Source organism: Haemorhous mexicanus, chromosome 23 (assembly GCF_027477595.1).
Source record: "Haemorhous mexicanus isolate bHaeMex1 chromosome 23, bHaeMex1.pri, whole genome shotgun sequence".
In the NCBI taxonomy this organism is placed as follows: Eukaryota; Metazoa; Chordata; class Aves; order Passeriformes; family Fringillidae; genus Haemorhous; species Haemorhous mexicanus.
Genome location: NC_082363.1, coordinates 6,304,214 through 6,326,232, shown reverse-complemented (window position 1 = coordinate 6,326,232; position 22,019 = coordinate 6,304,214). Strand labels below are relative to the sequence as shown.

General features: G+C 46.1%; 1 protein-coding gene across 3 annotated transcripts; it reads left to right on the top strand.

Annotated features, from left to right (window-relative positions):
- The first annotated feature begins 4,343 nt into the window (after positions 1 to 4,343).
- Positions 4,344 to 20,564, top strand: MMP23B (matrix metallopeptidase 23B). 3 transcript variants are annotated; one of them, XM_059866498.1, is made up of 9 exons: positions 4,345 to 4,499; positions 4,586 to 4,871; positions 11,447 to 11,556; positions 13,862 to 13,983; positions 15,133 to 15,300; positions 16,678 to 16,842; positions 18,163 to 18,273; positions 19,111 to 19,237; positions 20,156 to 20,564. In XM_059866498.1, the coding sequence occupies exons 2-9, from the start codon at positions 4,719 to 4,721 to the stop codon at positions 20,328 to 20,330; spliced, it is 1,131 nt and encodes a 376-aa protein (XP_059722481.1). In that variant the 5' UTR covers positions 4,345 to 4,499; positions 4,586 to 4,718; the 3' UTR covers positions 20,331 to 20,564. The 3 variants fall into 3 exon arrangements, with proteins under 3 accessions (XP_059722482.1, XP_059722481.1, XP_059722480.1); XM_059866497.1 differs by having other exon boundaries at positions 13,844 to 13,983; XM_059866499.1 differs by lacking the exon at positions 18,163 to 18,273 and having other exon boundaries at positions 4,344 to 4,499; positions 13,844 to 13,983.
- Positions 20,565 to 22,019: the final 1,455 nt, after the last annotated feature.

The window sequence follows — 22,019 nt, the reverse complement described above, 5'->3', positions numbered from 1 at the left end:
AGCTCCGTGCAGAATTCCCAAACCCCCAGGGGAAGCTGCTGGGGCTGTTCCAGTGATGAGCAGAACAATAACAGAATAAAAAGATCTGTAGAATAAACAGAAATTCCCTGGATGAGCAGAGGTTTGCTGGGAGGTGAGGCTGCTCTGGGCACTCAGAGATCCCCCTGCCAGCACTGACAGCTCTGTTCCCTCTCCAGCTTCTCTCAGTGCAGCTTTTGCTGTCAGATTCGTTGCCATAAATTGATTTTTGTGTTCTTCTGGGGGCTGGGATGAAGCAGTGCCAGCGTCCTGAGACGTGGAGCAGAGTTACTGGAAATTGTGCTGAAAAATAACATTTCCTGGGGGCTGAACAGAGCAAAGGGGAGAAATGTGGAGAGAATCCACAGAGGTGAAAAAGTTCTGATTTTTGAGCTGGAGGCTGCCCTGGGGAAGGGAGCCATGTGTTGTTTGTTATGCACAGCCCTGCTCTAAACCAAACATTTCAGCAACAGGGTGGAGAGAGCAAAGCTGAGCTGGTGGAAGGAGGGGAGTGCATCCTGTGGTGCAAAAAGAAATCATCCTTTCTGTTCCCCACAGCCTCGGGGGTTTTTGCAGCATTCCCTCCCTGCTCAGAGCTGGGATGGGAAAATCCCTGGCTGGGAAAATCCCTGCGAAGCTCCCTGGAAAGGGAGAGAGCAGAGTGAGCCTTGAGCCCGCCCTGGGACACAGAGCAGTGCCAGGAATGTCCCTGGGCCCAGACAGAGTGGGGATGGCAGCTCCAGCCTGGAGCCCAGCCCAGATCTGCCCTGCAGAGCCTCTGCAGCCCAGCAGAGCTGCCCGGGGAGCATCCCAGGGTTCTGTGCCCTGGTTTCACCAGGAGTTTGGGGAGCATCCCAGGGTTCTGTGCCCTGATTCCAGCAGGAGCTCAGGGAGCATCCAGGGGTTCTGTGCCCTGGTTCCACCAGGAGCTCAGGGAGCATCCCCAGGGGTTCTGTGCCCTGGTTTCACCCTGATTCCCCCAGGAGAGCACAGCAAGGAATTCCTGAGGCTCCCCCAGCCCTGGATCCTCTCCTCAGCCGACTCTCATTGCCCTAAAAAGCTGAGCTGTGTCTTGGCCTCGGTGCTCAGCTGGTTTCTCAGCAAATATTTGGCTTGAACTTGAATAATTCTGAAAGCTCCCTGCAGCCAGGGTTTGGTGGGGCTGGGTGAATTTCTGGGTGGATGGGCACAGTGGGGAGAGAGAGCAAACCCTGCTCTGATCCTGACCCTGCCAGGGATGACCTGACAGGGCTGCAGGATCCTGAAGTGTCCCAGGGGTTTGGAATCAGCTCTGCAGGCCAAGTTCCTGAGGCAGCAGGAGGTGAAGCAGCTCGTGTGCAGCCCGGGCTGTTCCCATTCAGGATCAGCTGTGACTCATGGAAAAGTCACCGAGCTCTCCTTGGCTGTGTGGAGAAGCACTCAGGAGCAGTGAGCTCCTAGAAATGCACTTTTCTAAAGCTCTGTGCTCTCCCTCAGCTCTGCTGAGGTGGATTCCACAAAAACTTTGTACATTAGGAAGGGAATTCTTGCTCCCCTCGGGCTGTGCTTGTGTGAGCCCCCAAGCTCTGCTTAAAATTTGAGTTCTCTTCATAAAAATAAATGAGTGAGTGCCACAAAAATGAGTGAGTGCCACAAAAATGAGTGAGTGAGAGCCACAAAAATGAGTGAGTGCCACAAAAATGAGTGAGTGCCACAAAAATGAGGCACTGAGTGGCTCCTTGGAGGGTTTCAGGTCCTGGGAGATTCCACATTGACCTGAAATCTCCTCAGCTGCTCAGTGCTGGTTTATAAACCCAGTTTAATCCTGCCTGTCTGAGGTGCAGGACAAAGCCCTGTCCTGGGTCAGGATTAAACTGCCCTAAAGTTATATTAGACTGCCCTGGTCAGGGTTAAAGTGCCCTAAATTGGGATTAAAGTGCCCTGGGTCAGTATTAAAGTTCCCTGGGTCAGGATTAAAGTGCCCTGGTCAGGATTAAACTGCCCTAAAGTGATATTAAACTGCCCTGCTCAGGATTAAACTGCCCTGGTCAGGGTTAAACTGCCCTTAATTGGGATTAAAGTGCCCTAAATTGGTATTAAATTGCCCTGGTCAAGATTAAAGTGCCCTGGTGAGGATTAAACTGCCCTGGTCAGGGTTAAACTGCCCTTAATTGGGATTAAAGTGCCCTAAATTGGTATTAAATTGCCCTGGTCAAGATTAAAGTGCCCTGGTGAGGATTAAACTGCCCTAAATTGGGATTAAACTGCCCTGGTCAGGATTAAAGTGCCCTAAATTGGGGTTAAAGTGCCCTGGTCAGGATTAAAGTGCCCTAAATTGGGATTAAACTGCCCTGGTCAGGATTAAAGTGCCCTAAATTTGGATTAAAGTGCCCTGGTCAGTATTAAATTCCCTGGGTCAGGATTAAAGTGCCCTAAATTGGGATTAAACTGCCCTGGTCAGGATTAAAGTGCCCTGGGTCAGGATTAAAGTGCCCTAAATTGGGGTTTAACTGCCCTGGGTCAGGATTAAAGTGCCCTGGGTCAGGATTAAAGTGCCCCCAGCTGCTCCAGCAGGAGGAGAGGAGGGCGTGCAGTGCATGGACTGAAATCTGCCTCCAGCTCTGCTGAGTCCTCCTGGCTCCAGGAGAGGCCCTTGAAGCTGTGGCTGAAACTCAATGTTCTTCCAGCTCTGGGCTTGATAAGAACGTTTCTCTTTCAAGCCAGGGCTGCCTTGCTGGAGAAGAGCTCCTGGCTGGAGGGCTGGAGCCCCATTTCAGGGCAGGATTTTCCTTCAAGGCTCCCCTCTCCATCAGCATTTTTCTGTTCTCCTCTGCAGGCTCTAAAAAACTCTGAGAATTCAGGCAGAGCTCAGTTGGGTTTCTCCCTTGGTGCTGTGAGTGCAGCTCAAACCACCAAAAATGGGGCTGGGTTTGCATCTCTGTGGATGCAAATTCAGGAAAAAAAACCCAAAGGCAGGATTTTCTCCATTCAGGAAAAAACCCAAATGCAGGATTTTTTCCATTCAGGAAAAAACCCAAATGCCGATTTTTTCCATTCAGGAAAACAATCCAAATGCAGATTTTTTCCATTCAGGAAAAAACCCCAAATGCAGATTTTTTTCTATTCAGGAAAAAACCCCAAATGCAGATTTTTTTTCCACTCAGGAAAACAATCCAAATGCAGATTTTTTTTCCACTCAGGAAAACAATCCAAATGCAGATTTTTTCCGAGCCATGCACAGGCAGAGCTGCTGGGGAAGGAGGAACCATCCCTGGAAAGCAGCTGAGGGCAGCCAATCCCACAGGAGGCAGAGCTCTGGCTTTCTGCTCTTCCTCCTCTCCCAGCTCCCCTCTGTCATCCTGTCCATCCTTCCTCGTCTGTCCCTCCTCCTCCTCCTGCCCTTTCCTTGGTCTGAGCTGCACTTTGGGGTGGTTTGTCCTGCTGGGAATTGAAAATCTTCGTGGAATTGCTCACCCAGCCTCCCTGGATTTATTTATCCCGAGCTGTTTGAGAGCTCCAGGCCATCTATGGAACCAATAAAACATTGCAGCCTTGATTCTGAACCAGGCTGGAAAAAATCCCAATTCAAGCATTTCTCATTATTCAAATGTCGAGGCTCTTCTGAAACATTTCCCGTGCCTCAGATGCCCCCAAGGAATTTTTACACGACCTTCCCCCTCCCTGGCATTTGCTGGTGGAACTGGGAAGAATTCCTGCAGAATTCCTTTTCCTCTGAGGGACAGAACTGGGCTTGGGTTCACCCACCTCAGGATGAGACAGAAAAGTGCAGCTGTCTCTGAAAGCCTGAGAATTTCTCAGTGAGATTTTTGAACTCTCTCTGAAAACCTGGGAATTCCTGAGTGAGATTTTTCAGGTGTCTGAAAACCTGAGAATTTCTCAGTGAGCTTTTTCAGCTGTCTCTGAAAACCTGAGAATTTCTCAGTGAGCTTTTTCAGCTGTCTCTGAAAACCTGAGAATTCCTGAGTGATCTTTTCCGAGAAGCCCTAAATGGATTTGGAGAAGCCTCCAAGACCCCCCAGGCAAACCCTCCAAGTCTCTTTGGGACCCAAACCCTTCGTGCCACCAGCACAAGCCAAGCACAGCAGAAACTGCAGCTCCCCAGCCAAGTTTGCTCTCGGGGGCTCTGTTGGTTTCTCGGGGAGTTCCTCAGCCCCCTGAGAGCCCAGCCTGCTCTCATTTTCCACCCGGGACAGATGAGCTGGAGCATCCCCAGTGACACATTCCAAGGGGCTGATGTTGCCCTCTGGATTCCTCTTGCTGCCCTCTCCCCCGGTTTTTTGGTGAGTTTTTTTCATGACCCGAATCTGACAGCTGCAGATTTGCTCTCGGTTGCTGACAGAGTTAAAGAGAAGAGTTCACGTCCAGCCCAGCTTGTTTCACTTTGCTGCTGCTCCCGGGCCAGCCCAAATTTCAGCTGCAGTAACACGATCCCACTTGGCAGAGCCCGAGAGAATCTTTGGCACATTGCAGAGAGCCTTAATGTAAAGTCTGCCTTTTTTTTTTTTTTTTCCCTTCTCTCTTTTTTTTTTTTAATCTTTCTTTTTCTTTTTTTTTCTTTTTTTTTAAGGGTTTTTTGAAACTCTGCTTGTGCACAGCTCTGGCGGGAGCTGCTCACAAATGGGAGCTGAAGGATCACAAATGCAGGGCATGTCCTGAGTGCCTGTCCCAAAAGAAGCCCGCAGAACCCCCAGGAGAAGGCGATGGATGGGGCCGAGCGGGTCCCTGCGGGCAGGAGGAGCCCCCCGAGGCGGGAGCAGGAGGGCAGCGGGGGCCGGAGGAGCTCGCTGGGGCTGCTGTGCCTGCTGCCCGCGCTGGCTCTGCTGGCAGCGCTGGAACGCCCGGCTGGAGCCCAGGTGAGCGGGAGGAGACGGGATCCCAGCTGGGAGGGGAGCGGGAGCGCAAGAGAGGGGCGGGGGGCTCCGCTCAGGGGCTGGAACCGAAACCTCTAAATAGATAAATAGATAAATATCTCATCTAAATGGATGAATGTATCTGATAGCTCTAGAGAGGAATAGATCTCAACAGATCTGTGGGCAAACGGATCTAAACAGGCCTGAATAGATCAGAATAGATCAAAATAGATCTAAATAGATAAATATCTAAATAGATAAATATCTAAATAGATAAATGTCTGAATAGATAAATGTCTGAATAGATAAATGTCTAATCTAAATGGATTAATGTATCTGATAGCTCTAGAGAGGAATAGGTCTCAACAGATCTGTGGGCAAACGGATCTAAACAGGCCTGAACAGATACAAAGAGATCAGAATAGATCTGAATAGATAAATATCTAAATAGATAAATATCTAAATAGATAAATGTCTGAATAGATAAATGTCTAATCTAAATGGATTAATGTATCTGATAGCTCTAGAGAGGAATAGATCTCAACAGATCTGTGGACAAATGGATCTAAGCAGGCCTGAACAGATCAGAATAGATCTAAATAGATAAATATCTAAATAGATAAATGTCTGAATAGATAAATGTCTAATCTAAATGGATGAATGTATCTGATAGTCTAGAGAGAAATAGATCTCAACAGATCTGTGGGCAAACGGATCTAAACAGGCCTGAACAGATACAAAGAGATCAGAATAGATCTGAATAGATAAATATCTAAATAGATAAATATCTAAATAGATAAATGTCTGAATAGATAAATGTCTAATCTAAATGGATTAATGTATCTGATAGCTCTAGAGAGGAATAGATCTCAACAGATCTGTGGACAAATGGATCTAAGCAGGCCTGAACAGATCAGAATAGATCTAAATAGATAAATATCTAAATAGATAAATGTCTGAATAGATAAATGTCTAATCTAAATGGATGAATGTATCTGATAGTCTAGAGAGAAATAGATCTCAACAGATCTGTGGGCAAACGGATCTAAACAGGCCTCAATAGATCAGAATATATCTAAATAGATCTAAATAGATAAATATCTAATCTAAATGGATGAATGTATCTGATAGCTCTAGAGAGGAATAGATCTCAACAGATCTGTGGGCAAACGGATCTAAACAGGCCTGAACAGATACAAAGAGATCAGAATAGATTTAAATAGATAAATGTCGAATAGAAAAATGTCTGAATAGATAAATGTCTAATCTAAATGGATGAATGTATCTGATAGCTCTAGAGAGAAATAGATCTCAACAGATCTGTGCGCAAATAGATCTAAACAGGTCTCAATAGATCAGAATAGATCAAAATAGATCTAAATAGATAAATATCTAAATGTCTGAATAGATGGATAAATATCTAATCTAAATGGATAAATGTATCTGATAGTCTAGAGAGAAATAGATCTCAACAGATCTGTGGGCAAACGGATCTAAACAGGCCTGAACAGATCAGAATAGATCAAAATAGATCTAAATAGATAAATGTCTAAATAACGTAAATAGATAGATCTCAATAGATCTATGGGCAACTAGATCTAGACAGGCCTGAACTGACACAAAGAGATCAAAATAGATCTAAATAGATAAATATCTAAATAGATAAATATCTAATCTAAAAGGATGAATGTGTCTGATAGCTCTAGAGAGAAATAGATCTCAACAGATCTGTGGACAAATGGATCTAGACAGGCCTGAACAGATCAGAATAGATCAAAATAGATCTAAATGGATCAAATTAGATAAATATCTAAACAGATAAATGTCTAAATAATCTAAATAAATAGATCTCAATAGATCTAAACAGACCTGAATAGATACAAAGAGATCAAAGCAGATCTAAACAGATAAATATCTGAAGAGATAAAAATCTGAAGAGATAGATGTCTGAATAGATAAATGTCTGAATATCTGATCTGAACAGATGAATAGATCTCAATAGAAACAAACTGATCTAAACAGATGAAGATGTAGCTAGATGAATGTCTGACTGTCTAATCCAAATAAATAAATGGAACTCAATGGCTCTGTGGACAAAGAGATCCAAAGAGAACCAAAGAGCTCCAAAGAGCTTCAAAGAGCTCCAAAGAGATCCAAAGAGATCCAAAGAGCTCCAAAGAGATCCAAAGAGATCTGAAGAGATCCAAAGAGCTCCGAAGAGATCCAAAGAGCTCCGAAGAGATCCAAAGAGATCCAAAGAGATCCAAAGAGCTCCAAAGAGATCCAAAGAGATCCAAAGAGCTCCAAAGAGCTCCAAAGAGATCCAAAGAGCTCCGAAGAGATCCAAAGAGCTCCAAAGGGCTCCAAAGAGCTCTGAAGAACTCCGAAGAGATCCGAAGAGCTGCAAAGAGATCCAGAGAGATCCAAAGAGCTCCAAAGAGATCCAAAGAGATCCAAAGAGATCCAAAGAGATCCAAAGAGCTCCAAAGAGATCCAAAGAGATCCAAAGAGCTCCAAAGGGCTCCAAAGAGATCCAAAGAGATCCAAAGAGATCCAAAGAGCTCCAAAGAGATCCAGAGAGATCCAAAGAGCTCCGAAGAGATCCAAAGAGCTCCAAAGAGATCCAAAGAGATCCAAAGAGATCCAAAGAGATCCAAAGAGCTCCGAAGAGATCCAAAGAGCTCCAAAGGGCTCCAAAGAGCTCTGAAGAACTCCGAAGAGATCCGAAGAGCTGCAAAGAGATCCAGAGAGATCCAAAGAGATCCGAAGAGATCCAAAGAGCTCCAAAGAGCTCCGAAGAGCTCCAAAGAGATCCAAAGAGATCCAAAGAGATCCAAAGAGCTCCAAAGAGCTCCGAAGAGCTCGGTATCTCCGCAGGTGACTGTTTTCCTGTGCCATGTTTCGATTCCAAGGAGAGCAGAGCAGGCAGGGCTGGGCTCAGCCCTGCAGCTCCTTTCTCCAGCAGTGACTGAGGCTCTGCCTTGGATTTTAGACAAGTCACACTTTATTTTCATTTCTCCCTTTGTCTGTCCAGCACTCATGGCCTGAAGCTTTTCTTCTCAGTAGTTACAGAAAATAAAGTCACTTTTCTCCCCTGGGGCTGCAGCTTTCCCTGCAGGAGGAGCAGCAGCCTCTTCCTGGCTGGAATTGTTCTGTGCTGGGAGAGCTCCGGGTTCCCCTGGGCTGGAATTCAGTAATTCCATTAAATATATCAAATAACATCATGTAACATATCATATATAATATAGCATAATATAGCATATAATATATAATATAACATAATGTATCAGATAATACATAATAATATATTATAATATATAATATAATATATAATATATAATAATATAACATAACATAATATAATATAATATATAATAATATCTAATAATATAATAAAATAATATCTAATAATATACTTTATGAAATATATAATTGATAATACATATTATATATTATATATTATATATAATATATTGTACATTACATTTTTATATATAATGTTTATAATATAGAATATTTATATAATATTAATATAATATAATATAATATAATATAATATAATATAATATAATATAATATAATATAATATAATATAATATAGTATAATATAATGTATATAATATATCATATGTAATATGTAATAATATAAATATAAATATAAATATAAATATAAATAATATATTTTATAAAGTATATAATTGATAAAATATATTGCATATGATATATCATATATTGCACATTATATATTTTATATATAATGTATATAATACAGAATATTTATATTATTTTATATATAATATAATATAATATATAATATATAATGTATATAATATATCATATGTAATATGTAATAATATAAATATAAATATAAATAATATATTTTATAAAATATATAAATGATAATATATATGATATATAATATATTGCACATTATATATTTTATCTATAATGTATATAATACAGAATATTTATTATCTATCATATTATATATAATAGATAATGTAATATAATATAATGAATATAATATATAATTTGTAATATGTAATAATATAGAGTATAGAATACAAGTACAAATATAAATATAAATAAGCTATATTATATTTAATTAATGTAAATAAGCTATATTATATTTAATTAATATATTAATATCTAAAATATTTATTATATAATAAATATAGAATATTTGCACCAAAGATCTGTCCTCCCGAAGCTGCTGCCGCTCTGAGCTGCAGGAAAATCGGAATTCTCCCCTGGGAGGAGAGAGAATATGTAATATGTAATAATATAGAGTATAGAATATGTATTAATATAGAGTATAAATATAAATATAAATATAAATATAAATATAAATATAAATATAAATATAAATATAAATATAAATATAAATATAAATATAAATATGCTATATTATATTTAATTAATATCTAAAATATTTATTGTATATTAAGTATAGAATATATGCACCAAAGATCTGTCCTCCCGAAGCTGCTGCCGCTCTGAGCTGCAGGAAACTCGGAATTCTCCCCTCGGAGGAGAGAGAAGTGCTGGGATTTGCTCAGGGTGGAGGAGGTGGGGCAGTCAGCCCCGGGCAGGAGAACTTTCCAGGAACTTTTCCAGCCTTTCAAGGCACGGAAAGTTCTGCGGCGGCGATGTCCCCTCAGGGCCTGGTGACACCAGGGACGAGCTCTGGCTCTCAGGGCATCATTTCCTCCCCGAGGGAGCTCCCGCAGCTCCTGCTGCCCTGGGATGAGCCTGGCCAGGCTCTGCTGCCCCGTGGCCACTGCCCCCTGCTCTTGGCCACTGCCCAATTTATTTTTTTATTTATTTTTAGCCCAATTTTCACTGTTTTAGCCCCCAAAAAAAGGGCTGGGAAGTTCCCAAACCCCACGGTGGCTCCCGTTCGTTCCCCTCCAGGTTCTGAGAGGCTTTTCCAGCTGCAGCCAGAGGTGTCCCACAGAATTCCAGGAGCTCTAAGGGCACTCCAGGCTCTCCAGGGTTTCTCCTGGCTCTGGGGGGTTCCAGAGCTCCCTGGAGCTGCTGCCTGCACCGAGAGCTCCTGGAGTGTCACTGCTGCAGATCTGCAGCTGGGCAGTGCTGCAGGACACGGGAACTTCCCAGGCAGAGCCGCAGCACTCGCTGTGGCCAGCAGCTCCTGAGGGCTCACTCCTGCTCCCCAGGAAGGAGGGGGGCTGGCTTGGGGTGCTTTGGGCTGGCTTGGGATGCTTTGGGATGCTTTGGGATGCTTTGGGATGGTTTGGGCTGTTTTGGGCTGGTTTGGGATGCTTTGGGATGATGCAGGGCTGGTTTGGGGTGTTTTGGGATGGTTTGGGATGTTTTGGGATGATGCAGGGCTGGTTTTGGGATGGTTTGGGATGGTTTGGGATACTTTGGGATGATGCAGGGCTGGTTTGGGATGCTTTGGGATGCTTTGGGATACTTTGGGATGATGCAGGGCTGGTTTGGGATGTTTTGGGATGTTTTGGGCTGATTTGGGCTGGTTTGGGATGTTTTGGGATGATGCAGAGCTGATTTGGGTTGATTTGGGGTGTTTTGGGATGGTTTGGGATGTTTTGGGCTGTTTTGGAGTGTTTTGGGCTGGTTTGGGGTGTTTTGGGATGGTTTGGGATGTTTTGGGCTGTTTTGGAGTGTTTTGGGCTGGTCTGGGGTGTTTTGGGATGGTTTGGGATAGTTTGGGATGTTTTGGGATGATGCAGGGCTGGTTTGGGATGCTTTGGGATGCTTTGGGATACTTTGGGATGATGCAGGGCTGGTTTGGGATGTTTTGGGATGTTTTGGGCTGATTTGGGCTGGTTTGGGATGGTTTGGGATGTTTTGGGATGTTTTGGGATGATGCAGAGCTGATTTGGGCTGATTTGGGGTGTTTTGGGATGGTTTGGGATGGTTTGGGCTGTTTTGGGATGACACAGGGCTGGTTTGGGCTGGTTTGGGGTGTTTTGGGCTTGTTTGGGCTGGTTTGGGATAATGTAGGGCTGGTCTCATCCCTTGGGTCCCCCTCAGGCAGAGCCAGAGGTGCTCCCAGCCCCCAGGTCCTGTTCCATGGAGGTTTTTATTCTGCACTCTGAAGCCCCCTATAACTTCAAGAGAATAAATTGGGATTTATTAAAGGCCTTCAAGAGGTGCACCTTGAAAAACCTCTGAGGGTTTTCAGAAACCTCTGGGCTCCCAGCCCAGGATGGATGGTGGTCACAGGTTTTTCACACAATAAAAATTCTGGTCCATTTACATATCAGGGGTTAATCCTCCAATTACAGCTTCAGGTGATGAAATCATTTACCCAAAATCTCCCTCTAAAATTGAATTTTATTGATACTTTTCAAGGCCTGAGGCTGTGGGGTGATCTCAGGCCTGGAGGAATTGTTGTGCCTGACAAAATGTGAAAGCCCTGGCTGACCCTTTATTTTATCATGGATGTGGAGTGGTGCAGTGCAGCATTGGAGAAATACGGGCTAAATAAACATAAAGGATAAACACAAAGGATAAACATAAAGGCTAAATCTCCAGGCACCAGCTGTCCTGGATGTCCTGGAGTGTCTCCCATCCTCTGTTTTGTCTTGAAGGAAGATGTGCCAGGCCCAGCCGTGCCCAGCCCAGCCCCTGCCCAGCGCAGCCGGCGCTACACCCTCACCCCCGGGCACCTCAAGTGGGACCACTTCAACCTCACCTACAAGTAAGGCCTGGAGCAGCCCAGGAACCCTCCTGGGCCCGGGGGGCTCCTGCTCTGCCCTTGGCTGGGGGTCCTGGCCCTGAGGTTTGGGGAGAATCTGCTGCTGGGATCCTGTGGGGTCAGCAGCAGGGGGGGAAACCACAGGAGAGTGGGAATAACAATCCACAGGTGGGGAAAGTCCCAGGAGAGTGGGAATAACAATCCACAGGTGGGGAAAGTCCCAGGAGAGTGGGAATAACAATCCACAGGTGGGGAAACCACAGGAGAGTGGGAATAACAATCCACAGGTGGGGAAAGTCCCAGGAGAGTGGGAGTAACAATCCACAGGTGGGGAAAGTCCCAGAAGAGTGGGAATAACAATCCACAGGTGGGAAAGCCTCAGGAGAGTGGGAATAACAATCCACAGGTGGGGAAAGGCAGAGAGTGGGAATAACAATCCACAGGTGGGGAAAGTCCCAGGAGAGTGGGAATAACAATCCACAGGTGGGGAAAGTCCCAAATCCACAGGTGGGGAAAGGCAGAGGAGAGTGGGAATAACAATCCACAGGTGGGGAAAGCCTCAGGAGAGTGGGAATAACAATCCACAGGTGGGGAAAGTCCCAGAAGAGTGGGAGTAACAATCCACAGGTGGGGAAAGCCCCAGGAGAGTGGGAATAACAATCCACAGGTGGGGAAACCACAGGAGAGTGGGAATAACAATCCACAGGTGGGGAAAGTCTGAGGACAACTTGGAGTCAGAGTCAGCATTCCTCCCTGCCAGGGGCACCTGATAAACAGCCCTGGGGTGCTCTGTCCCTGCTGTCTTCTATAATTTAATATAATAAATATAATGTAATAAAAATATAGTATAATATAATAAATATAATAATAATTACCCTTCTAAGAGCTTGGAGTCAGATGCATCATCCTTCCTGTCAGGGGCACCTGATAAACAGCCCTGGGGTGCTGGGTGTCCCTGCAATATAATATAATATAATATAATATAATATAATATAATATAATATAATATAATATAATATAATATAATATAATATAATATAATATAATATAATATAATAATAAATGAGCCTTCTAAGAGCATGGAATCAGATTCATTCCTCCCTGCCAGGGGGCACCTGATAAACAGCCCAGGTGTGCTCTGTGTGTCCCTGCTGCGTTCTTTAACTTTAAGAATAATAACTTCTAATAACTTTTATATAATATAGTATCATAAAATAATAAATGAGCCTTCCAAGAGCACGGAGCCAGATGCGTCACACCTGCCTGGCCCTGCTGAGCAGCCCAGGTGTGCTGGGTGTCCCTGCATGGCTCCTCCCTGCCCTGCTGAGCAGCTCAGGTGTGCTGGGTGTCCCTCCCTGCCCTGCTGAGCAGCCCAGGTGTGCTGTGTGTCCCTCCCTGCCCTGCTGAGCAGCCCAGGTGTGCTGGGTGTCCCTGCCTGGCTCCTCCCTGCCCTGCTGAGCAGCCCAGGTGTGCTGGGTGTCCCTGCCTGGCCCTGCTGAGCAGCCCAGGTGAGCTGGGTGTACCTGCATCCCTGCTGAGCAGCCCAGGTGTGCTGGGTGTCCCTGCCTGGCCCTGCTGAGCAGCCAGGTGTGCTGGGTGTCCCTCCCTGCCCTGCTGAGCAGCCCAGGTGTGCTGGGTGTCCCTCCCTGCCCTGCTGAGCAGCCAGGTGTGCTGGGGGTCCCTGCCTGCCCTGCTGAGCAGCCAGGTGAGCTGTGTGTCCCTGCCTGCCCTGCTGAGCAGCCAGGTGAGCTGTGTGTCCCTGCCTGGCCCTGCTGAGCAGCCCAGGTGAGCTGTGTGTCCCTCCCTGCCCTGCTGAGCAGCCAGGTGTGCTGTGTGTCCCTCCCTGCCCTGCTGAGCAGCCAGGTGTGCTGTGTGTCCCTCCCTGCACTGCTGAGCAGCCAGGTGAGCTGTGTGTCCCTCCCTGCCCTGCTGAGCAGCCAGGTGAGCTGGGTGTCCCTCCCTGCCCTGCTGAGCAGCCAGGTGAGCTGTGTGTACCTGCCTGGCCCTGCTGAGCAGCCAGGTGTGCTGGGGGTCCCTGCCTGGCCCTGCTGAGCAGCCAGGTGAGCTGGGTGTCCCTGCATGGCTCCTCCCTGCCCTGCTGAGCAGCCAGGTGTGCTGTGTGTCCCTGCCTGGCCCTGCTGAGCAGCCAGGTGAGCTGGGTGTCCCTGCCTGGCCCTGCTGAGCAGCCAGGTGAGCTGGGTGTCCCTCCCTGCCCTGCTGAGCAGCCAGGTGAGCTGTGTGTCCCTACTTGGCCCTGCTGAGCAGCCAGGTGAGCTGTGTGTCCCTGCAGGATCCTGTCCTTCCCCAGGAACCTGCTGAGTGCCCGGGCCACCCGCCGGGGGCTGGCGGCCGCCTTCCGCATGTGGAGCGAGGTGTCCCCGTTCAGCTTCAGGGAGGTGCCCCGGCACCTCCCCAGCGACCTCAAAATCGGTGAGTGCCGCCGGGATCCCGCCGGGGTGGGGTGATCCCAGCAATTCCAGGGTCTGAGGGAGGAGCTGGGAGGCAGGAGAGGCCCCTGAGCTGGGCGGGTTCTTGGAGAAAGTTCGGGGTGTGCTTTGCCTTTAGGCAGGCGAAGAAAAAGCGCTTTTGTCTGCTCAAGGAAATGTTAATGTCACAATCTACACCTCCTGGAGGCTTCAGGCATTCGCCAGCAATGAACCCTCAAATTCTGCTGCTGGGACCCCACAGGTGGGCAAAACCACAGGGGAATAAGGATAAGGATAAAAATAAGAATAAAAAATAAGAATAATCCACAGGTGGGGAAAGCCACAGGGGAATAAGGATAAGGATAAAAATAAGAATAAAAAATAAGAATAATCCACAGGTGGGGAAAGCCACAGGGGAATAAGGATAAGGATAAGGACAAAAATAAGAATAAGAATAATAAGAAAATAAGAATAAGAATAATCCACAGGTGGGGAAAGCCACAGGAGAATGCAATTAAGAATAAGAATTAAGAATAAGAATAAGAATAAAGAATAAGAATAAGAATCCACAGGTGGGCAAAGCCACAGGAGAATAAGAATAAAGAATAAGAAAATGAGAACAAGAATAATCCACAGGTGGGGAAAGCCACAGGAGAATGCAAATAAGAATTAAGAATAAGAATAAGAATAAGAATATAAGAATAAGAATAAGAATAAGAATAATCCACAGGTGGGGAAAGCCACAGGAGAATGCAAATAAGAATAAGAATAAGAATAAGAATAAGAATAAGAATAAGAATAAGAATAGGTTTTTTTGTGGATGATGTTTTTTGAAGACATTTCTGTGGACGACAGATTTTTTTGAAGATTTTTTTGTGGGGAATTTTAGGGATTGGTTGTTGGTTTGATGTGGTTTTTCTGCGATTGTTTTTCAACCAATTTTTTGAGAGTAGTTAATTTTGTTGTTGTTGAAGGGGTTATTGATGTGCTCAAATGGGATTGTCACTCTTCCAGGCCAATTTTCAGGTGGTGAGTGCTCCAGTGCTACACCCAAGAACTGGACGAAGCGTTCTGAGGAATTTTTGAGGATTCCCCTGTCTCCCCTGCCCCCCAGGGGAACTGATGACCCTCAAGCTGCTGCTTTTGCCCCCAGGTTTCTACTCCATCAACCACACGGACTGCCTGGAGTCCCTGACCCACCACTGCTTCGATGGCACCACGGGGGAGCTGGCCCACGCCTTCTTCCCCCCCCACGGGGAAATCCACTTCGATGACCACGAGTACTGGATCCTGGGCACCACCAGGTTCAGCTGGAAGAAAGGTGAGCCCAGGGAGTGCCTGGGGGTTGGATTTGAGTCTGGGATTGGCCTGAGCTGGGAAAGTGATGGTAGAAAGGGCTGGGGTTTTGCTGTGGGGTTGGAAGTTGTTGTTGTTCTGGCCTGAGCCCCGGCTGTGGGGTGGCAGGGCCATTTCTTGCTGGAATTATTGGAATTAGGGAAATGATTGGATAGTTCAGCCACATCCTTCTGTTAAAATCCATGTGCTGGGTGCTGCCAAGAGGCTTGAGTTGGACTCCAGGCTGTGGAGGTCAAACAGGAGCCTCTTTCAGCCTGGAATCTCCCCAACCCCAGGAAGCTGAGGAGGGTCAGTGGGTCAGACCTCTCCTGGAGCCTGGCACTGCTCTGGGTCCTGCTGCTGGAATTAGATGGAAATTATTGGAAATTACTACATGGAAATTATTGGCTGGATTTGGGCCCAAGCAGACCCAGAGAAGATGAACCTGAGGCAGCATTGCCCATTCCAGTGCTGAAATTGATGCCTTGAGAAGGCTGAGCTAGAACAGAGGCTGGGCAGAGTTCCAGAATAAAGCAGGGATTGATGAAAAGTTTCTCCTCCATGGATCCACCTTGGGCAGCACCAGAGCCCAGCCAGGGCTGCACCCAAGCTGAACCAAAATGGTCCCAAAATGAACCCAAAATGAACCAAAATGGCCCCAAGAAATGGATGATTGCTCACAAAATGATCAGCTCTGCTCCATGTGCACCTTGCAGTTCACTGTCCCATCCCAGCCTTAGCCCAGGCAGTCCCACCCTTGTTTTTCTCTCTCCAGCCCACGGGGTTTGTGCTCCTGGGCTGAGATTTGGGTCATTTGTCCTTGGTGCCCAGCTGGAGCAGGAATTGTTTTGTCTCCCTGCTCTGTGCACAGAGCTCACCATCCCATAATATGAACCCAGACCCAGCCACTAAGCAGCTCAGAATGTGGAAAGCAGAAAATCCAAACCTGAGGCATCAGCACAGAATCTGAAACCAGAAAATCCAAACCTGAGGCATCAGTTTGAGCCCAGGCTGCTCATCAGTGCCATCAGAGTGTGCAATCCCTGCTCAGTTTGGGGTCCAGGCTGTGCACCCAATGTATAAATCTGTGAGTTACATCTCTGTTATAGCTAAAGAAGGAGTTGTTTTGTCTCCCTGCTCTGTGCCCAGAGCTCACCATCCCCTGATGTGAAGCCCAGACCCACCCACTAAAGCAGCTCAGAATGTGAAAAACAGAACAGGCACCAGTACAGAACCTGAAAACCAGAAAACCCAAACCTGAGGCATCAAGAGCTGTGCTCTGGTTTCACCCCAGGCAGCAGTGCTGCCCAGGCAGAGCCGTGCAGGCAGCAGGGCCCAGTGCCAGGTGGTTTCCTCTCCCCAGGGGTGTGGCTGACTGACCTGGTGCACGTGGCTGCCCACGAGATCGGACACGCGTTGGGCCTGATGCACTCGCTGAACCCCAAGGCGCTCATGCACATCAATGCCACCCTGACGGGCAAGAAGAGCATTTCCCAGGACGAGGTGTGGGGGATCCACAGGCTCTACGGTGAGACTGGAGCTCAGTTCCTGCAGGTTTTGCCTCAGGTGGCAGCTGGATGCTGGGCAGCAGTCGTGGGGTCACAGCCCAGCTCGGGCTCCTCTCTCGTGGGTGGTTTCTCCCCATGGAGGAAATGATGAGGAGGATTCCACTGCTAGCAGAAGGCTAATTAATTACTTTATTATTCTCTATTATTCTGTATTATATTATATTGCATCTAAACTGAATCTGCCAAGCACTCTACTGCACAGAATCTTGTGACTGACACACACACACACCTGGTCCTGACAGGCCACGGAAACAAAACCCCATCCCTCTGGGTAAACAATCTGCACATTGCATTCTCCTATGGCACAAACACAGGCATAGCAAATGAGATGAGAATATTCTTGGGAAGAATTGTGCCTTGCATTTCTCTGTGAAGAGAAATGTGGGGCTGCACACTTGGCCCTGAACCAAGGAACCAAAACCCCATCACTGTGGGTAAACCATCTCCATGTTGCATTCTGCTTCTGCTCAAACACAGGCACAGCAAATGGTAAGAGTTGTTTTCCTTTCTCTGAGGTGAATCTCAGAAATATTCTTGGTGTTAGGAAAATTCATCCACAAACATCAGAGGTTGATGTCCAAAGAGGACACAGAGGAGTATTTTTACTTTATTTCAATAAAGGCAGAGGCCATGGGGCATCCCCTGGGGTCTCTCCAATTTTTGGAGGGTGCAGCCTCCTTTTTATCCCAATTTCCAGCCACATTTCCCTTCTCTCTTTCTTAGAGGTTCAGAGTTCCTGATACACCTGATCCCAAAGATTCCCCTCTAATGTACAACCCTCCCTTTTCATTTTTAATTCTTACAGAATTTAGGGGTTTTCCCCCATTTCTGAGGTACTTGAGAGGTTCAGATTTTCTGATCCCAAAGACTCCCCTCTAATGTACAACCCTCCTTTTCAATTCTTACCGAATTTAGGGATTTTCCTTCCCCATTGTTTCTTTCATCTCTCAATGTCTCATTTCATTTCTCAGCAAGCCTAAAGTTTATTTGTAAAAGCAAATATCTCTTTCCATTCACCAATCAGTGGAATCCTTCCCATTGTTCCTTTTCTCTCCCAGAGCTGGTTTGATCTCCCAGCAGCCCCAGATCTGCTTTGGAAAGACAAATCCCCCGTTCCCCTCATGGGAAGCACTGTGCCTTGCTTTTCCCTGTGAAATGTGCTTACACTCCCTCTTCAGAGCGCTCCCATCCCAGCTCCACCTTGTTCCTGCTGGATTTCACCTCAAGCTGGGTGCTCAGCCTCCCCAGCCTCTCTAGCCCTCCTCTCTCTCCTGTTCCAGGCTGCAAGGACAGGTTAGTGATGTGCCCAGCCTGGGCTCAGAAGGGTTTCTGTGAGCAGCGCAGGAAGCTGATGAAGAAGCACTGCCCGTCCTCCTGCGACTTCTGCTACGGTACCGGGGGCTCCTCTGGGCTGGGGAGGAGCTGAAAGTGCCCAGGGAGGAGGGAAAAGTGAGGCTGGGACAGGCAAAACCTTCATTCACACCAGGGATCAGCGACACGAGCGAGCCAGCTCCGAGCAGCACGGCAGAGATGGTGTTTTGTGTCTCTGAGTGCAGATCCAGGCCTGGAATAGGAAAAATTCAGCATTGATGGAGTGGAATGTGAATTTCCTCGCTGGAATTTAATTCCTCTCTTTGGCTGAGCCAGGGAATAGCAAGGCAGGGAGAGTGGCTGCAGAGCAGCTCCTGAGGCAGGGATGGGACAGGAACATCTCCAGCACAGCCGGGCTGGAGCTGCTCCCAGAGCAGGACAGAAAGGTGATTAGCCACAGGATGTTAATCACCTTCTCCAGCCTCAGCTTATGGATCCAGGTGAGGAACTAATCCAGGGCAAGTTGCTGCAGCTGTGGCAGATAAATTGAGTTCAGATAAAAAATGCTGGAATGAAAAATATTCCTTAGGATATCCTGGATAACCACTGCCTCCTCAGCACAGAGGACTTTTGGTTTTTGGCCAAATTAATGAAAGATGCAACGAGATAATTACAAACCCAGGTATTCCCCAGGCTTTTCACACACTGGATTGTTCACACCCTCTTCCACAGCTCTGAAAGGCACACGTTGATTTTTATCACACCATTTTTACCTTTGCACACCAAATCTTTGCCCACCCAAGAATTGCTGAGGAAGAGGAGGCACCTTTAAATCAACACTTTTAAGGCTCCTTAAATTACGATTTTGTGAAGATAAAGCTCCTGAACTGCTGCCTTTTCCTTCTCTCCCTGCACAGAATTCCCATTTCCAACGGTGCCCCCCACTCTGCCCCCACCAAGGACCAAAACCAAGACAGTTTCTGAGGGCAGGAACGTCACCTTCCGCTGCGGGCAGAAAATCATCCACAAGAAAGGCAAAGTCCAGTAAGTGCTGCCCTCACCCAGGCCACCTGCACAGCCCAAAAACCTGGAGGAGGAATGACAAAAACAGGATAAAGAAGAATGGAGTTTGTAATCTGGAGCTCAAAAAGGATAAAATCCAATTTTATATAAAGCACAAAGCGAATTCTTACTATCAAGCTGAATTGCCTGGCTTGAATATTTATGTTCTTTATATTCTGCAAAATAGCTATAAAAATTTATATATTGGTATAAAAATATCTATTTTACATGTATTATACAATATATAAATAATACAATATAAAAATATAATATATATAGATCTCTTTAGATATTTATCTATAGATAATATATAGATATAACAATGAATATATACTAATATAAAGATATATAAATGTAATTATATACTATATATTGTATATATTTAATATGTTTATATTAATTTTATGTTAATTATGTTATATTAATTTTATATGTTTATATTAATTTTATTTTTAGTATTTTAATATTTTTACCATTTTCTATTTTTTAAAATAGAAATATTTATATTCTTTATATTCTGAAAAAAACCCCATAAAATTTCAATTTACCCTTTCAGGTTTTAATGAGTTGGTTGTTACTGAAGTATGAACAGGCTCTGGATGTATCTAAAGTTTAGGATGGCTCAAATCCATGAGTTGGTTCAGACTTGAGCACCCAAATTCCCATCAACATTCAGAGATTCAGACTCCAGAATGACTCCAGATTATTCCCTGATTATCCACCTGAAATAAAGAGTGAAACTCTGCTGAGTTTTGGTGGAGTCTCTGAATTTATTTCTACTATAAATTCAGCAAAATTTATAGTAGGAATAACTAATATTAGTAGAAATAACTAATAATATTTCTATTATTAGCAATAACTAATATTCATATTTAATTTCCATTCTTTTTCTTCTGCCAGCTGGTATAAAGATAAGGAACTTCTGGAATATTCCTACCCAGGTTATTTATCCCTGAACGAAGATCACATGAGCATCATTGCAAATGCCATCAATGAAGGAACTTACACTTGCATAGTGAAGAAAAAAGAAAGAATCCTGACCACTTATTCCTGGAGGATCAGACTGAAGCACTGAGCCAGCCCTGGCTTCAGCTCCTGCTCCTGTTTCCAGCTGGTTTTTGGCATTTTAGATTTCATCTCCACTAGTGCAGGTGAATTCTCCAGCAGCTGTTTGGTACCTCGGGCTAGAGACTCTGGGACTGGCTCCTGGAATGTCAGACTCCTCCAGATTCCTCTGAATGATCAAGAATTTGTCAACTATTTGCTGTACAGAGAATTAAAAACCTTTTTTTTTTTTTTTCTTTTTGTATGAGAAGTGTCAGATGGAGCTGTGTGAGCTGCTGCAGAGCAGGAGCAGACTCTGCCCCAGCCCCTGGGACAGGGGGATGGCAGGAAAAGGACAAGTTTAACACTCTGAGTGTTTTCCTGCCATGTTTCACATCCTGCAGTAGAAGAAATCACACTGCTAAGCCTTAATAGTACTTTTCTGTCCCTTGTCAGGAGGATGAGGGTCACACAAACCCTGTTTTGCTCCTCATTCCAACATGATCAGTTCAAGGATCCACAGAACAGCTCTTCACCCCCAGTGGTTTCCTGGGGTTTGAGGGTTTCCCTCTTATCCCAAGAGGCATTTCTTGCTCAGGGTTTGATCCTTGAGGGGTCTGAGCTGCCCAGTTTTGTTCTTGAGGGGTCTGAGCTGCCCAGGGTTTGGTAATTAAGGGGTCTGAGCTGCTCAGAGTTTGTAATTAAGGGTCTGCACTGCTCAGAGCTGGTCCTTGAGGGGTCTGCACTGCCCAGTTTGGTTCTTGAGGGGTCTGAGCTGCCCAGTTTGGTCCTTGAGGGGTCTGCACTGCTCAGAGTTTGGTAATTAAGGGCTCTGAGCTGCTCAGAGTTTGGTAATTAAGGGGTCTGAGCTGCTCAGAGTTTGGTAATTAAGGGGTCTGAGCTGCTCAGAGTTTGGTAATTAAGGGGTCTGAGCTGCTCAGAGTTTGGTAATTAAGGGGTCTGAGCTGCTCAGAGTTTGTAATTAAGGGTCTGCACTGCGCAGAGCTGGTCCTTGAGGGGTCTGCACTGCCCAGTTTGGTCCTTGAAGGGTCTGAACTGCTCAGTTTGGTAATTAAGGGCTCTGAGCTGCCCAGTTTGGTAATTAAGGGGTCTGAGCTGCCCAGTTTTGTTCTTGAGGGGTCTGAGCTGCTCAGGGTTTGGTAATTAAGGGCTCTGAGCTGCTCAGAGCTGGTTCTTGAGGGGTCTGCACTGCCCAGTTTGGTCCTTGAGGGGTCTGAGCTGCCCAGGGTTTGGTAATTAGGGCTCTGAGCTGCTCAGTTTGGTCCCTGAGCCCTGTGGGACTGAGGTGATTCCCTCCCTCAGGACGAGGTGAAGGGCCCTGTGCAGCTGGGGGAGCTCAGAGGGGCTGCAGAGCTGGGGGCAGGGGGGCTGGGAAGGGAACAGTTCCATGTCATGGCCAAACCAGGCACTGGGGTCATGCTTTAATCCTCCCCAGCTTCTCCCTGAGCTCCTGGGGAAGCTCCTGGACTCAGGAATTTCAGCTGTTTCTCCTTCAGGCTGAGGGGAACAGGGAGTTCTGTCTTCCCCCCAGGAAAAGCAGCAGCCTGCTTTCCCAGCTCAGCACAGCCACATTCCAGCCCCAAAGCTCTCCACAATGGACTGAAACTGATAAAATGTTTAGGGTTGGAGTTAATCCCTTCCTGGCCTGGGGCCCAGCTGTGGCTGCAGGAAAATGTGGTGTTTTCCAGATCTCCCTGTT

What these genes read in the sequence shown, in the direction of transcription:
- MMP23B (XM_059866497.1), top strand. Translation starts at nt 4,719, where the DNA reads ATGGATGGGGCCGAGCGGGTCCCTGCGGGCAGGAGGAGCCCCCCGAGG. An exon ending in CTCCTGCGACTTCTGCTACG is followed by an intron (nt 18,274 to 19,110) that starts GTACCGGGGGCT and finishes CTCCCTGCACAG; the next exon opens with AATTCCCATTTCCAACGGTG. An exon ending in CACAAGAAAGGCAAAGTCCA is followed by an intron (nt 19,238 to 20,155) that starts GTAAGTGCTGCC and finishes TTCTTCTGCCAG; the next exon opens with CTGGTATAAAGATAAGGAAC.